Source organism: Macrotis lagotis, chromosome 4, assembly GCF_037893015.1.
Source record: "Macrotis lagotis isolate mMagLag1 chromosome 4, bilby.v1.9.chrom.fasta, whole genome shotgun sequence".
Lineage (NCBI taxonomy): Eukaryota > Metazoa > Chordata > Mammalia > Peramelemorphia > Peramelidae > Macrotis > Macrotis lagotis.
In genome coordinates this window covers 111,193,626-111,209,493 of record NC_133661.1, presented here as the reverse complement: position 1 = coordinate 111,209,493, position 15,868 = coordinate 111,193,626, and the positions used below count along the sequence as shown (strand labels likewise).

General features: G+C 36.8%; 1 protein-coding gene across 2 annotated transcripts in view; it reads right to left on the bottom strand.

The window, feature by feature from the left end:
* The window catches only part of COL17A1 (collagen type XVII alpha 1 chain), a 79,643-nt gene that overhangs the window by 42,878 nt on the left and 20,897 nt on the right, over positions 1-15,868 (bottom strand). For both annotated transcript variants that reach the window (XM_074233777.1, XM_074233775.1), the window contains exons 2-9: positions 10,697-10,759; positions 8,724-8,768; positions 6,667-6,771; positions 5,510-5,641; positions 4,734-4,781; positions 3,658-3,693; positions 2,077-2,124; positions 1,056-1,199 (exon numbers count right to left, since the gene is read on the bottom strand). In XM_074233777.1, coding sequence (XP_074089878.1) covers positions 1,056-1,199; positions 2,077-2,124; positions 3,658-3,693; positions 4,734-4,781; positions 5,510-5,641; positions 6,667-6,771; positions 8,724-8,768; positions 10,697-10,748 — 610 coding nt within the window. In that variant the 5' untranslated portion in view covers positions 10,749-10,759. The remainder of the gene's footprint in view (positions 1-1,055; positions 1,200-2,076; positions 2,125-3,657; positions 3,694-4,733; positions 4,782-5,509; positions 5,642-6,666; positions 6,772-8,723; positions 8,769-10,696; positions 10,760-15,868) is intronic.

Here is a 15,868-nt window from a genome sequence, read left to right as displayed (position 1 = left end):
ACAGGGGTACCAAGCCTTTCTTGTGTCACGGATCCCTTTTGCAATCTATAAAGCCTATGGATATCTTCTGAGAATAATGTTTTAAACACATAAAATAAAATGTATGAGTTTGCAAAGGAAATCAATTATTTTGAAATGAAGTTAATGAAACATATTTTAAAAAATAATAAGTTCATGGATTCCAGACTAAGAATCACTGACCTAGATATAGGATTTTATCTCTGTGAGCTTGAGAACTCCCTTATCTGTAATTTATAGCATTAGAGATTGGTCTGAGGCAGAGGTTAAGTGACTTGCCCATATGTCATGGTATCGAGACATTGTCTGAGGAAGAACTTGAATCTTGACCTTCCTGACTCCAAAGGTATAACTTGCCCTACTTTTCCTCATTGCCTTTCCAAAAGTAGGCATTTAATAAATGTTTGCTCATTTGGAACTGCTTCGATAAATCCCTAGTTTAAATAATTCTCTTTCTTTCCTTTCCTTTGCCTTGCCTTCCCTTGCTCCCTTTCTTGCTCTTTCCTCCTCCCTTTTTCTACCCTCACCCTCATTTGAAATATTGCTTGATAAATTAGCTGCACAGAATCACAGAAAAGAGAAGTTTTTCATGATAGGTGGGACTTAATTAATAGCAACTATCCCTGTTTGCCCTGACATGTATTTTCCTATGCTTCCCACTAGCTCTGCTTGGCAGTCTAACTGCTTTCTTAAAAAGTTAGAGCTGTCCTCACATGCCCATAAAGCATGGTGTACAAAGCAAAATAAACTGAGTTTTGTCTGGAATTGTCTGGGATGAGAGAGTCTAGAGGATAATTCTTCTTTTGAGAAATGAAATCTTCAGGTATTAGGAGATGGGTCAGTGATCTAGTGAGGCTCTTTGGCCAAACACGCCTACACATTTTTTGAATATTGTCAAAAACAGAGAGTACTTGATACTCCTCAAGGTATAGACCACAGTTTGAAATTCATATCAGGGCCCAGGAAGTTTTCCTGGGCTAAGATAAACCTATTTCTTTTTCTGAAAGCCCCTGCATGTCGGCTTCTCTGGTACTTACCTGACTGGGAGCTCTCGGTTACCATCTTGGTTTCCACAGTTGCCTTTTTGGGGATGGGGAGTGTGTTGGAGGAATTCCGAGTGGGACTTGCACTGGCTGATCTGCTTCCCTTTAGCAAGCGTTTCACATCGTCCAATTCTGTCCCTGACCAAGAATCCAGAAACCTTCTCATTAGTCCTTAAAGCTCTTCCCTAACCTCAGCTGCCACAGAGATTTGTTATATGCTGACTGGGAGGAAGGTACTTAGGGGCCACAGGAACATTTTCTTCATTGAGTTCTTCATTGAGCAGTTATTTGATGGGTGGGGGCCAGACTTGTGACTTCACTGGGGTAGATATCACAAGGTGAATAAACACTCTCTACCAATGCACTGTTCTGGGCTTGTTTGCAGGTGACCAAGAAAATGCCCAAGTTTCTCTGTCTCTCTGTCTCTGTCTCTCTCTGTCTCTGTCTCTGTCTCTGTCTCTCTCTTTTCTTTCTCTTTTTCTCATTTATTCCTTCTTTCTTTTCCCTTTCCTATATCATTTTTACTCTCTCTCATTCTTTCCCTTCTCATTATCTCTACTCTTTCATTCTCTTTTTGTTTTATTTTTAGTTTTTTTTGCAAGTCAATGGGGTTAAGTGACTTGCCCAAGGTCACACAGCTAGGTAATTATTAAGTGTCTGAGGCTGAATTTGAAGTTGTCCTCCTGACTCCAGGACTAGTGCTCTATTCCCTTCACCACCTAGCTGCTCCTACTCTTTCATTCTCTTGTTTTCCCTCTTTTCTCATTTTCTCCCTTTCATTCTCTCTCTCTCGCTCCCTTTCTCTCTTTAATTCTCTTATTCTCTCTCCTTTCTCATTGTCTTTTGTTCCATCCCCTCTCATTCTCTTTTTTTCCTTCTCTCTCTCCCCCTCTCACTCTTATTAGCTCTCATTCTCTTTCATGTTCTCTCATTCTCATTCTCTCTATTTCTTGTTCTCTTTATCTCTCTTACTTTTTCTTTTGTTCTCTCTCCATTAAGAAATGAAACAACTCACATCGGGTGGATGGGGAAGCACTTTGCAGGCGAACTCGAATTTCACTTTCTGCAAAATAGAAGAGAAGGAAAAGGCCATGAGGGGAAGGAATATAATGAATTTGATTCTTCAAGGAAAGTGATACTCTGGGAAATCCAGTTTTCCATATAGCATGAACATGAAATGGCCTTTAGAAGTAAATGGTTCACAAAGCTCTTGATTCAATAAGAAGAAACGAAGCTCCATTTATTGACATTCACAAGAGTTCAGGAGATGCCCCAAGGTCTTGTGACCAGGCTCAAGTAAAATGTCTAATGGGCAAACCAACTCTGAGACAGGAGATCAATAAGGACCTTATTTGAGAAGGATTGAGGGTAAGCAAGTTTTTTTCTTTTTTCTTTTTTTAAGCAAGCTTTTTAGGAGCACTAAGTGTGTTAGAGAACTCTAAAACTAAACTTGTTCATGTAACTGTCTTTGTCTAGAAACAGCAGGAAAATAAACCTGTATAATTTCTTGTGACATCAGTTTGTATTCAAAATGCTCATTACATTTGGGAAAGCTAGATATCTGAAACACCTACCCAAACTACCCCATAACACGCTTAGGTTACTAATGATAATCGAGTTCTACAACAAATTTGTCTGAGGTCTTTGTAGAACATTGGGAGAGTCAATGTTGTACTCCAGTTTTGTTGAATGATAACTAGAACAAATGCTTTAAACTTTGCAAGGTGTGTTATACATTCTCACTTGAGACTCACAATAACTCTGTGATAATAACAGATACTATTATCCCCATTTTACAGATAAGGTAACAGAATGGAGGGGTGAAATGACCTGCATATGATCATAGAGCTGTTAAGTCACAGAGGTGGGATTCAAACTCAGGTCTCCCCAGCACTCCTGTCTACTATACCATGTGGTTCCTTGTCTAAAGTCTGAAAAGAATTGTATTGTTATCTTTCTTTTAACTCTGCTTATCAAGAGCAGTTTTCTCCAGCTGATTTAAAGGCTATGCTCCCTTCTGATGCACTTGCCTCTTATGAGGAAGTTAGATTGATAAATTATCATAGAGAATTCTTCTCATCTGACTAATGAGAATAAAAATGGAGTATTTTTCATCTTATGAAGCATAAAAATGCAATTAAAACAGATAGCCAGGAATAAAAATAATCACAGCTCACATTTACATACTTAAAGTTACAAAAGGGAATTCATTGTAATGTATAGTAATAGTTATACAGTTCTAAGTTCTTTGAAAGCAGGTCCTATATCTAATTTCTTCTTTAGATTTTTTTTAGCACCCACAAAAGGCATTGCAAATAGTGCTAAACCAGGGTTTCTTGAATTGAATTGAATCTTGAGATTATCCAAGGCAGAGCAAACCCTTTTTATCTGGATTTTTGCTATTTGTCTTGAACCTGTTCCACTTGCTGAATCATTATTAAATCCCAATTTATCATGAAAGAGCAAACAGACAAAAAAAAAGATTATCAAAAGATTATAAACTTCTTGAAGAAAGGGATTTTTTTGCATGCCCCAAATTTTTCTAGAAGTAGGAGCTCATTGAATGCTGGAATTGAACTCAACAATTTTAACTCACCTCTAGTCTGGCTCCGTCCTCTGGTGGAAGAAGATCCTGTGGGGGAAAAGGGAAGCAATCTTGACTGCCTAACAGATGACAAGGTAAAAACTTAATAATAACAACCAGGCACATTTCAGGGTGCCTTGCTTGTCTAGGTGGGAGTCTTGGGTAATGCAATATATACAGTCGGTAATAATAATTATCAATTACATAGCTCTTTATAGGTCTCCAAACACTTCACATACATTTGGTATATCCATACTTATTCAATCCTCATTAGTTTGTTTTTTTAATTACTTACAGTCTCAGGGATATACCTAAATCTCCAAGAAATTATGTGACTGGCAAAATGATCACAACTAGCTGAGTCAGAGTCAGACTTTTAAATCCCCTTCTTCTTATCTTTAAGTTCCATATTCTATTTACTGTAATACACTGTCTTGTGGTACTTTATAAATGCTGTCCATGTGCCAAAATGATGGAGAAAATTAGCATTTACTCAGTTAATTTAGTTTGTCTAGAAGAGAAACAAATGCTAATTGTGTTTTTAAAAAGTTCATTAAGGGACTTGAATGGTGCAGGTTAGGAGACTACAAGGATTGAATGAATTTCAACAATAATAATTACCAAAATTTCCCCTTTGACTTTCTGTTATTTAGCCTTTTCCCTACTGTAAGCAAAGCATTATAAAAGCATCATAAATTCACTTCTAAGGATAAAAATACAATGGGTAGAAAGGTATTTAAGATTTTGTTGACTTCTGGAAACAATATGACAAATTAAAAAGTGGAGACAAGTGATTATATATATATATATATATATATATATATATATTGTTTGAGGTTTAAATGGTATAACAGTACTATATCTCATTACTTGGTGATGCCCTTGACCAAACCTTTTATAGATGTCTGACTTCATGAATATTCATGAAGATGCCTCATTGAATATGACATTTAAAATAGGTTATTGTATCTTCAGGGTATGGGTTAGGGTGCTTCAGGAACAACCATCTAATATTTGATGTTTGCTCCTATGGTAACTATCTATGGCTATAAGCTCCCATTTCCACTAGAAATAAATAAAGCACAAACCAAGTTCCTTCCGAGGGTATTCTGGAGAAGAATTTCCACTGGAACTCCCTGAAAAAGGATCAAACATTTAGCATAAATATGTTTTATCAACATAGGGTGGCACATTTTGAGACAAAAATGAGGAATCCTTTTTGCCAAAGCTTTCTAAGGAAAGCCAAAATAGATGGATTTATAGAATAAATGGTTAATATCTCCCATTGGATCTGGTTGGAGCTCTTCATTTTAGTTGCTCCAAAATTGGTCCTGCCATTGATGGGAGTTTCAGGGAAAGAGATGTTAATCTTTGAAGTGGATTTCCAAGGAAGGAGTCCCTGCTCCCATTCCTTTTCATTCAAATTCCTTCTTTCTTACTCCTACTATAATCACATCAGCGTGGGACCCAAGTTCTTGAGAAGAGATAATTGTGCCCCTGGTTATAGGAATGCCTACAACTTTGATAGAGAATGGGAACCTTATTGAAATGGAACTCTGAACCCTATTTAGTTCTGAAGTATTGACCCAGATAACTATTATATCACTCTTATACTCAGACTCTCACCCCTTAAATAGTATGTGGTCTGATTCTATTAAGTTAGTACTCTCTACATAAGGAATCAACATTCCTAATTAGTAATGTAATAGGATATAACCAAGTGAATGTGAATCCATAAAATATTTGAGAGAAGAGAGAAAAAGGGAAAAGGGAGAGAGAGTAATATAAATGATCAATATTCTAAATGCATGAGGTTGACATAGGAAAAGGGACAGTCCAACTCTGAAGTCTATAATACTGATACCTTCATATGTTGCATGGCGGGTGACATGACTTTTCCTTTCAAAGGTTGAGCCTGGTGAATTGGGTAGTGTAGAGGCAGGCGACTGGGTCCTCCTATAGCTGGAAGTAGAGGCATTCCCTCTTACACTTCCACCTATGAATATAAAAATGATTGACTTTTATAGTATTCTTACAGAAATGAATTGAGCAGTTAATGTGTTTTCAACCAGACTCAATTATCTTAGACTATGTATAACAAGTATTCCTAATAAAATTACAGAAAAGGAGCCAGTGAATGCCTTTGATTATTTCTTAAAGGAGTAATATTTCTTCATTCAGCAGTGAAATGGCATTTTTTTACCCATATAGAGCTGGTGTTACTGTAACACCCATTGGGGACCCATGAAAGAAGGGAGAGTCTGTGGATGCATGGCTATAAAATTTCTGAAACCAGCAATAACTCCAAATAGGGACAAAGAAATCAAGATCTGGGAAAAAATCAATAGAATTTAAACTTAGACCACTGTTCAATTAGACCCCACTACATATGAATGCCATATTCATCAATTAAATAGGATTTCCTTCTCCCTACTAAAGAAAGAAACATTTGGATCAGATTATTTCTATGGTACAGCATTTTTTTTTAACAGTCTTTTTGTGGCTTACTTTTTTTTTTGCCTGAAAAATATTGTTTTTATCAGGAATGAAGTATTTCTATGGAAAACTTATGCTATGCTATATTCTCATAGCCCACCATGAACCCAACATTAAAGATTCTTTTGGGCTGTGATTGTAGTTTGTAGAGGGTAGATGGTAAAATTGGAAAAAATTTTTTTTAAAGTATTGTACATACTTGAAAGATGATTTAGAACTGGGTGAGAAGGAAGAAAGGTGAGTTAGGTAGGCAGGCAAACATTTTCTCTATTAAGTCTATTGAATTATTCATGTATATATATCCAGATTTTAATGTGAATGATCACAAATACTGATTATTTTCAAGTCACATTCACTTGGGATATGTTTTGTCTTAATATTTCCTTCTCTTGAGAAGCTGGGTATGTGGTAGAAGTTGTTCTCAGTCTCCCTGTACACATTGCTTTGGTGATCCTCCTCTCCAGCTTCTCCTGCCTTGAATTTCTATCTCTGCTCCTATAGCCCCTCTGCCAATACTGTACTTACTGGAGTTTATGTAGCCACTGCTGCCATGGGTTAAACTCTGCTTCTCCAGCCTACTCCCTCCAGAGAGAGATGATGTTTTAGTATATCCATTGCTGGTTCCGCCTTCTGTCAGAAGCAAGAACCAGATTAGAATTTGGGGGTTAGTGTAAGGGAATAAGATAGAATTGATCTGCATTGAGGCCATCCCTAGAGTGTCTTGACTCACACTCATCATTCCTTTTGCTTTGATTTCCCTCATTTATGCTTTTACTTTTTGTACCTCTCTTCCAGGGATTCTAAAACTTTTCTTTAATTATGGACCCTTTCTGGTGAAACCAATGGTATAGATTATCCCAAATAATATTTTAAAATTCACCAGATAAATATATGGAATTATAACAGGAACTAATTATATTAAATTATCTAAATTATTATTATCTAAATATTAAAACAAGTGCATAGATCTCCTTTAGTATCTACCATAGTACTTAAAAGTTTTTAAAAACAATCAATGAATTATAACTTATTTGTTATAATTGTATAATTACATAATAAAATTATATAATCTTGTGATTTTTTTATCTTAAATATTCCTTGACAATCATTCAATATCATTTTATAGATAGAGAAATTGAGGCCGAGAGAGGAGTATCTGCTGCTTTTTTCTAGTTGTTTCATGCCTCAAAATAAAATTTTCCTAGCTGGACTGTAAGCCCTCAGTGTAATAGAGGTCTTGTCACCTCCTTCTTGAGTCTCCCACATCACAGACTGCAGCAGTCTGTGAAACTCAAATAAATTAGTAGTATCATTAGTTTGATAATGATAACTCCTTTGGTTTGAGTTAACTAGTCTAATGAGGTTAGCTTTTTTTTAATGTGCCTAAGGACCAACTAAATCTATTTTAAATCTTTCACATTAAAATAATAATTCAACAAACATTTCACACTTGATCTTACTTAGCCAAAAGGTCGAGAGGCAATCAATAAACATTTTAAATATTGAATTTAGATGCACCAAGAACCTTGGATTTTGAGTTAAAGGATCTGGTTTTTTATGACCTTAAACAAGTCAGTTCACCTCTTTTGATCTCCATTTCCTTATTTCTGAAAGATGAAGAGGTTGGACTAAATGCTCTCTCAAGGTGCTTTCACTTTTAAGTCCTATGAAACCATAATCTTGCTTTAGCCAAAATCATGAAAATGGCACAGAATGAATCTTCCCATAACTCCTTATAAAAATATACAATAATATTATATTCTTCTCCAGAGACAATTTATACTAAGATGATTGTGACTATCTAGGTCAACTGGCCATTGCAGAACTCTGAAGCATATTTTCAGACACTGTCTCTGTTTCATGACTCAATATCCTTTAATTTCCAACTTACTGAAAACATTTGTGATCATGTCTTAATCATATCTGTATACCTCATAGTGTTTGGCATAGGATCTTCAATTAACTAAATGGTTACTTAATTCAATTAAATTGAATTGAATCCTTGTTGTGGGAATCACTAGTGACTACTTGCAGGAAAACCATCTGAGTCATTCTTACTATTTTCTCTCCCCTCTCTCTCCCCTTCTCCATCTCTCCATCCAAATACCCTTTAATTGGAATAAATTCTCATTCTTATGGCAAGCAAGTGAAGGACTGAGTGAAGAGCGAGGTACTAAGCAGATGCTCACATATGATAATAGCAGCATGAAGTCTTCTTTTTGACTTGAGGGTAACAGTCTTATTGGAGTTATAAGTTTTTCAGTTTTAAACTGTGTGTGCTCTGGTGCCAAATTTGTCCATTTTAAGTCATTAACATTAAAATTATCATGCAAGCATCTGGGAGGGTGGTAAGGATTTCACTGTTCAGATTTCTTTCTTACCATAGTTAAACCTCAAACACTCCCATGTGCTTTCAAACAAAAAGCTTGCCTCTGGGTATGTATAAATGCATGCTAAAGTCATTCAGGACTTCCACAAGGGTGACGATTTTAGATATACCAACTCTGGAATTGTGTAACTATAAAGAAAAACATGATATGCTTTATATCAGGGAGATAGAATACAATAAAATAGCTACTTACTTGGTGGTAAGGATGTAAGTCTTGTGGTTACTGTTTCAGTGATAACTAAGGGGAAAAAAAGGAAGAGATAAAATGGTATATATATCTCTCTCTCACAGAAATCTTCTTTTAAATCTGGGCAAACTATGGGGAGTGGTAGAAAGGGAGCAAGAAGAATTATCATCTGCCTTAGCCTATCTATATAGACATCAAACAAACACCTATTTCTCACAGGTCAGAGATGTGACTTGTGTGTGTGTGTGTGTTTGTGTGTGTGTGTGTGTGTGTGTGTTTTGTCTGTTCTGCTTAGGCACATTCAGTTCACTAGGGAGTTTCAGGTCTCCATTCTCTTCAATAGCCCAACTCCCAGGATAAAGAGAAAGGGGCAAGATGGTGCAGGTAGGTGGTACTTGAGTAAGGGATGCCATGCTGATGACATCTTTGAGACTGGTGACTCAGTGCAGGAGAGGAGTACAAGGATGAAGTAGCCTCAGCATCCTGGGAATAAGCCCTGATTAACCCATTCTGGTAATGGCTTAGTATGCAGCAGTTATATTTGGGGAGAGGATTAGTGTAAATTGAATCTGTATCATAAGACATCATGTTACATCAGGGTCCTATTTGGGGCACTTGTTCTTTGCTCTCCTTGGATGTTCTGTCACTGTGACTCATAACAGCCAACAAAATGGAATATCTCTGAAAGAGGTATTTAATGTTCCTTATTCAACAATGGAATCTTGTCTTTGCTACACAAGTTTGGCATTGGAAAAAGCCTTACACTTCTTCCCATGACTCATTCTGTCTCTCCAGATTGCTCTGAGCTGCCTCAGCTTGGGCAAGAGGTTGGCACAAAGCCTATTGTTCCTTATGCTTCCTTCAGACTCAGAGGCATTAACAGGACATGGCATGTTTCAGCTACAGATATGAGTGTCTTTAGGGCACATAAATCAATGTGTGTCCTTTCCCAACATTTATCCATGGAAAATTGGGTCAAAATTAATAAACAGCACCACCTTGAAGGGGCAAAGGAGTCCCATGAGGGGAATGAGTAGGGGTCGTGGGAAGTGGGCATCTAAGCCTCAGACTCAACTCTTTCATGTGTATGTGTATGGAGAGGGTGTCCATGAGCTGATTGTACTTATCAGGCATTTATAAAACTCTGTAATTAGAAGCTATTTCCTTCTGCAAACTATTCCATACTACTATTGCTGCTTCTGCTACTACTGCTACTGTTACTAAACTCCTGCTGCTGCTATTGCTACTACTTGCTATTATAACCACTGCAGCTATAGCTCTTGCTACTACTACTACTATTTCTAAATAGCTAACATTTATATATCATCTTTAGGGCTTGCAAAACTGCATACATCTATAATCTCATTTAGTTCTCAGAAAAAATCTGTAACATAAATAATATTATTTATACGTGACAAAACAGAGGTTGATGGAGGTTATAAGCCTTGCCCACGGTCCCAGAGCTAGTAAGTAGTAGAACCATGCTGCCTCAGTTGTTTTAGCAGGAGCATTGATTCTCTGATACACATTCCTCTTTGACTTGAAGAATCCAGTTATAAAATAGATAAAATGATGGATATGCAGTGAAGAAGACCTGAGTTCAAATCCTGTCCCAGATATTTAGTTATTTGGGCACCCTGGGTAATTCGTTTAATTTCTTTTGATCTCAGTTTTCTTGTCTATAAAATGGGGATATCAATAACATCCATCTCACAGCATTGTTAGGAGGATCAACTGGAATAACATGCACCAACAGTTGGTAAATTTTAAAACATTAAAAAAATTAAGCTATCTTTATTATGCTTTCATCCAGAAATATTAGGTCACAGAAGAAAAACTATCTGAGTTATTAAAGAAGACTAGTTAAAAACAACCCAGAGCATTTCATGTTTGGTTTCATGTCATTTCTATGGTATGATCAATGTTTTCTCTGAGGGTCTTTGGCCATTAGAGCATAAGTTCAGAAGTGCTGATCTTGCCTCTTTCTGTGACTTCAGAGCCTTCTCTCCTGCCTTTCTTAGTTCCATCCATATCATAGCCACCTGAGAGAAAAACAGAGAAACCAGGAAAAATTAATTACTTTTGTTGTTGCTTCCTATTGCCTCTAGGATAAAATGCAAACACCCTAGATAGGTGGTGAAAACCCTGTATCATTAAGCTCCCATCTATTTCTTCAGGCTGATTTCACGTTAATCACTTTTTTATACACTATGTTCCAGTCAGACTGGTCTACTTGTGTCTTGAATTCAGAATTCCTTCTTCCTTCTCTGTGATTTTGTACAGTCTATCTTCCCCCATGCTGGCATACCTCCCTCCCCACTTCCTCTTAGACTTTGATCATCTTTCAAGGCTTAGTTCAGATGCTACCCCCATGGGAAACCTTTCCTGCCCTTCCAAGTTGCTGACAACCTTTCCTTCCTCAAATAATGACATCTATATTTACATATTTGTATAATATACATTATATCTTTCTGCCCTCCCCTTACCCCACTCCTAAAGGTCCTTCATGGAAGGAATTGATTTTTGTTTTGACTTTGTATAGATACATAGAGGCATTTTAGAAATGTTTTTTGATTGATTAGAACTGGATCTCTCTAAGAGAGGAGAATCATAAAACTTTATGTTGCTGTTGTCATTGTTTCATTGGTTGTCCCATCTGTTTGGATTGTTCTCCCTCCCCGTCTCCCCATCTTCCCATCTTGGCTTCTCTCAAGTCTCAGCTAAAGTCCTTTGGAAGAAGCTCTTTTTTGGTCTTCTCAATACTAATGCCTTCCCTTGGAGATTTCTTTTAACCACCTTGTACATAATTTGTAGTTTGCATGTTGTCCCCCCCCCATTAGAATATGAGTTCCTTGAAGCAAGGACTGTTTTTGCCTTGCTTCATACCCCCAGAACATAACATCAATCATGAAACAAAATAAACACATAATAAATGCTTGTAGACTGACATATTAAGAGGGATTTTCAACCACTATTTACAATTCCTAGAAGAGGAAAGAAGATTCTCAACTTTTAAGACTTTCAAGGATTGCATCCTGGGTGATATTCATTCTGTATAATAATAAGATGAGAATACATCATGATAGCAATTGAGATTATGATCCTTTGTACCAGAGTTTTCATTCAAGGACTGGAGAACTTTAAAATGCTTATTGCTTAGGTGTAGAAACAAATAGTGCCAGAGAAGATTTGGTTTTTGGAATGAAAATATATCTAACATAGACCTTTGAATGACTATAAGAGATATTCATCAAAGTCATCATTCAAAGGTCCTTTTGGATTGGGGTGGGGAATCTCTGGTCAGCAGACCTTATTGATTTGGCATTACCAAAACAACTGCAGGTGGGGACTCAAAATTCAATAAATCTAGTAGCTTCTTAGGGGTGAATTAATTAAAGGTTTTAGCAAATATAGCTTGCAAATGGTGTTATAAGTATCCAAATGGTTCTTGGAAGAAAAAAGGTTACTAACTCCTATTTTAGATGGACTGTGATTAATATTTAATAGGCTCAAGTTGCTCCTAATATTGTTTATGGACCTAGTCAGAGTCTAGGGATCAAAGATTCATTACTCATTGTGATCAGTATGGAGAGACAGGGGGTGAATTCAGTTAAATAGTTTCAGGATTGATTGGTTGACTGGAAGCAGTGTTGATTAACAAGGAAGTTTTCCAAAAGAATGTCACAGCATCTAGCTATCTTCCTCCTGTCCTATTAGATAAAGGTATAGCCAGGGATGGTAGGAAGCCTAGATGTGTAGCTAACAAAATGAATGACAGAACTGGAATCCAGAAAGAGTTCAACAGGCTGAAATGGTGAACTGAAGCTAGCAAGATGAAATTTAACTGGATTAAATGTATAGTTCCACAGTTAGGATTAAAAAAAAACCCCAATAACAAAAACCCTACAGAAGTAAAAGATAAGGAAAGTATGGCCAAAAGGCAGTTTATATGAAAAAACAAACAAAAGAGTCAACCTTGGTGCTTTAGGAGAATGTGAGCTCAGTGTATTATCAGTGACTTGTCAAAAGAGTTAGAATTAATAGTGTCCACAGTGAACAAAGAGAGGTGATAGTTCTATTGTATTCTGCCCGAATCAGAAGCTGAAATGATGGTGCTTAGTTTAGGGAACCACATTTTAAAAGACTCATTGACAGGTAAAGTGGAAGGCAATAAACAAGACAGGAGATCTCAAAACCATATCACATTAGATGGGTGAAAAGAAATTGCAGCTGAGTGGGTACAGTGATTAGGGCACTGGACCTGGGATCAGGAAGACCTGAGTTCAAAATATTAGCTGTATGATCCTGGGCAAGTCCTTTGATCTTCATTTGCCTTACAGTTTGCTCATCTATAAAATGAACTGGAGAAAGAAATGGCAAACCACTCTAGTATTTTTGCCAAGAAAAATTCCCCAAAGTGGGGGCATGAAGAGTAGGACATGACTGAAATGACTGAACAATGTGGAGAAGGGATGTTATGTTGGAGAGAGGTAACATTTGTTACTGGAGGTAATCTAGAGGATATTAATTCACTCAACATGTTGGGGATGTTCAGGACAAAATTTCTCAATGTTCTGAGTAGGATTTAAACAAGAATGACATTCCTTTCCATCCCAAGATTCCATGATTCTGTAATATTCTCCCTTTACTCAGTTCAATGTATATCTTGGCACTTGCACCATGGAATATGTTCCATTGTTGTAGAGCTTTCCTTAGAAGAATCCTTGGAATACTCTACTGCTCTTCCTCATCTAAAATCAGGTCCATGGAAAAATAGTCATCAGTAGAATGCCATTCAACCTATAAAAAAAGTAGATCCTGGCACACCAGCTGCCCTGACTTCTCATTATGTTTTCTCAGAGACAGCCTAGCTGCAGGCTGGGAATGAGATACCACAGAACATATTTTGGCTGATGCTGAAATGCCACAGAAAGTATGTATCCCAGGGCCAAGAGGAAGAGTTCAACAAGCAGAATAATTTATTCTAGTTTAATTAAAAGACTTATCCTTGTCTTGTGATTTGAATTGATTTCCAAAAATTCCATGCAAATTTATGACATGCAAACTTATATGGAACTTAATACCTAACACTAAATTGAAGGCCCTTCTTTAATAAACTGACCTTTAGCTATGGACTAATGGCCATTTACCAGTTACGTATTTTATCATCTTGTCTAGAGGCAGTTGGAAGTGAACAATTGGTTATTTGTGGGCACCTTTAATTTTTGTGGAATGATGTCACAAAATGGAGGACAATGAAAAGCATTTGGGACCTGATCAGATAGACATTAGCACAAATTCTAGGTTTAACATTTATTAACTGTATAGCCCTGGGCAAGGAATGCACTTTACCTCAATGTTTTTCAGGAAACTTCTTAGGGCAAAGACTTAAGATTGAAAAGGACATTAAGACACCATTTAGTACAATCTCATTTTACAGATGAGGAGAATGAGTCACAGACAAAAAAGTTTTACAACTTGCTTGAGGTTATAACAATGGTATCAGAGGTGAAACTCATTTATTAGGCCCTAAATGATATCTTTTGGAGGAAGGTGAGTGTGCCTGTGTGCTGTATGTGTGTGTGTGTGTGTGTGTGTGTGTGTGTGTGTGTGTGTGTGTACACCAGGTCTTACTGAGTCTAAGTTTAACTATGTAATCTTTACACACCAGTGTTTCTCTTCCACTCACTATTTGCCATCATAGTGGAATTTCTGAGACATTTCAAGAGTGATATTTCTGGAGCCAGTCAATTTCTGACCAATGATCATAACCCTGGGCACAGGGATAGCAGAATAGATTTACAATTGGAATCATCTCTACATTCTTTCCCCCATGTCCAAATCCAGGGACATAGATAGGGTCACCAAACCCTTAGGATGTGCCATATTTCCACAATTTTTCTTTGGTCTAACTTTGGAATCTTATGGATTTTGGGAAGACTGCCCCTGGATTCAAGGCTTGAGTAGGGGCCATGTACATACTTTCTCTTTTCAGCTAACTTCCCTCCCATTTCATAGAAGACACCATTGTTCACATCTTTATAAGGCACTGTTTCAGAATGAATGCTTTTAAACTGACTTACTGGCAGACTTAGGAATCAAGTTATGAAACACACTAGCGTGAAAGAATGAGCCTAATTACCAGATCCAAGGATGTATATTCTAGTTCCATCAGGTTACTCTAATTCAGAGTTCGGATCAAATTCAGAATTGGGATTAAAAAAAAAACCCAGTCCTAAATCTGAAGGATAAGATTATTAACCATGTGACTCTGGTCAAGTCATAAAGCTCTCTGTGCCTCTGTTTCTCATTTACCAAACAAAGATAGTAACACAGAGTTGCTGTGAGGAAAGTACTCTTTGTAAATTTAAAATGATATAATAAAATGAGCTATTATTAGTTATTTTCATTAGAAACAGCAGTGCTGTTAAGCAGTTCTGCAGCTATTTATTTTGAAGGAGTTGTATTTTTATATGGAAGGTATGTTTTTAGGATTTGAAGATACTGGGGGCATTTCCTTACAACATAAACATATCAGTACAATTATTTAGCTCAATTTGTAAGAGCTGTCTGTCACTTTCTGTTGTATGGAAATAAAAAAACCCATTAAAACTGCTCTCATAATTGATCTCTAATACAAAGACAAGGGACAACTAAGTGTTGAAGTGGATCGAGTGCCTGGCCTGGAGTCAGGAAGACTCATCTTTGTGTGTTCAAAACCAGTCTTAGAGACTTCCAAATTGTATGATCTTGGGCAAGTCACTTAACCTGTTTGCCTCAGATTCCTCATTTATTAAATGAGCCGAAGAAGGAAATGGTCAACAATTTAGTCTCTTTGTCTGGAAAAATCCTAAATGGTGTCATGTAAAATCAAGCATGACTAAAATGTCTAAACAACTAAAATAAAAAGACAGGGACAACTGGAGAGAGTTTGTGGATAATAAACTATCTTAGTGATAGAACTGAGAGGTATTGTGGAGTGGTAGATAAGGACCATTAGGAGAAAGCAGACTGACCACAAGCAAGTAATTCAACCTCTCTGAGGCTCATTTCCTCATCTATAAAATAGAATTGAGTACCTACCTGATAAGGATGTCATGAAGACCAAATGAGATAATATATCAAAAGAATTTTGCAAACTTTAAAGGATT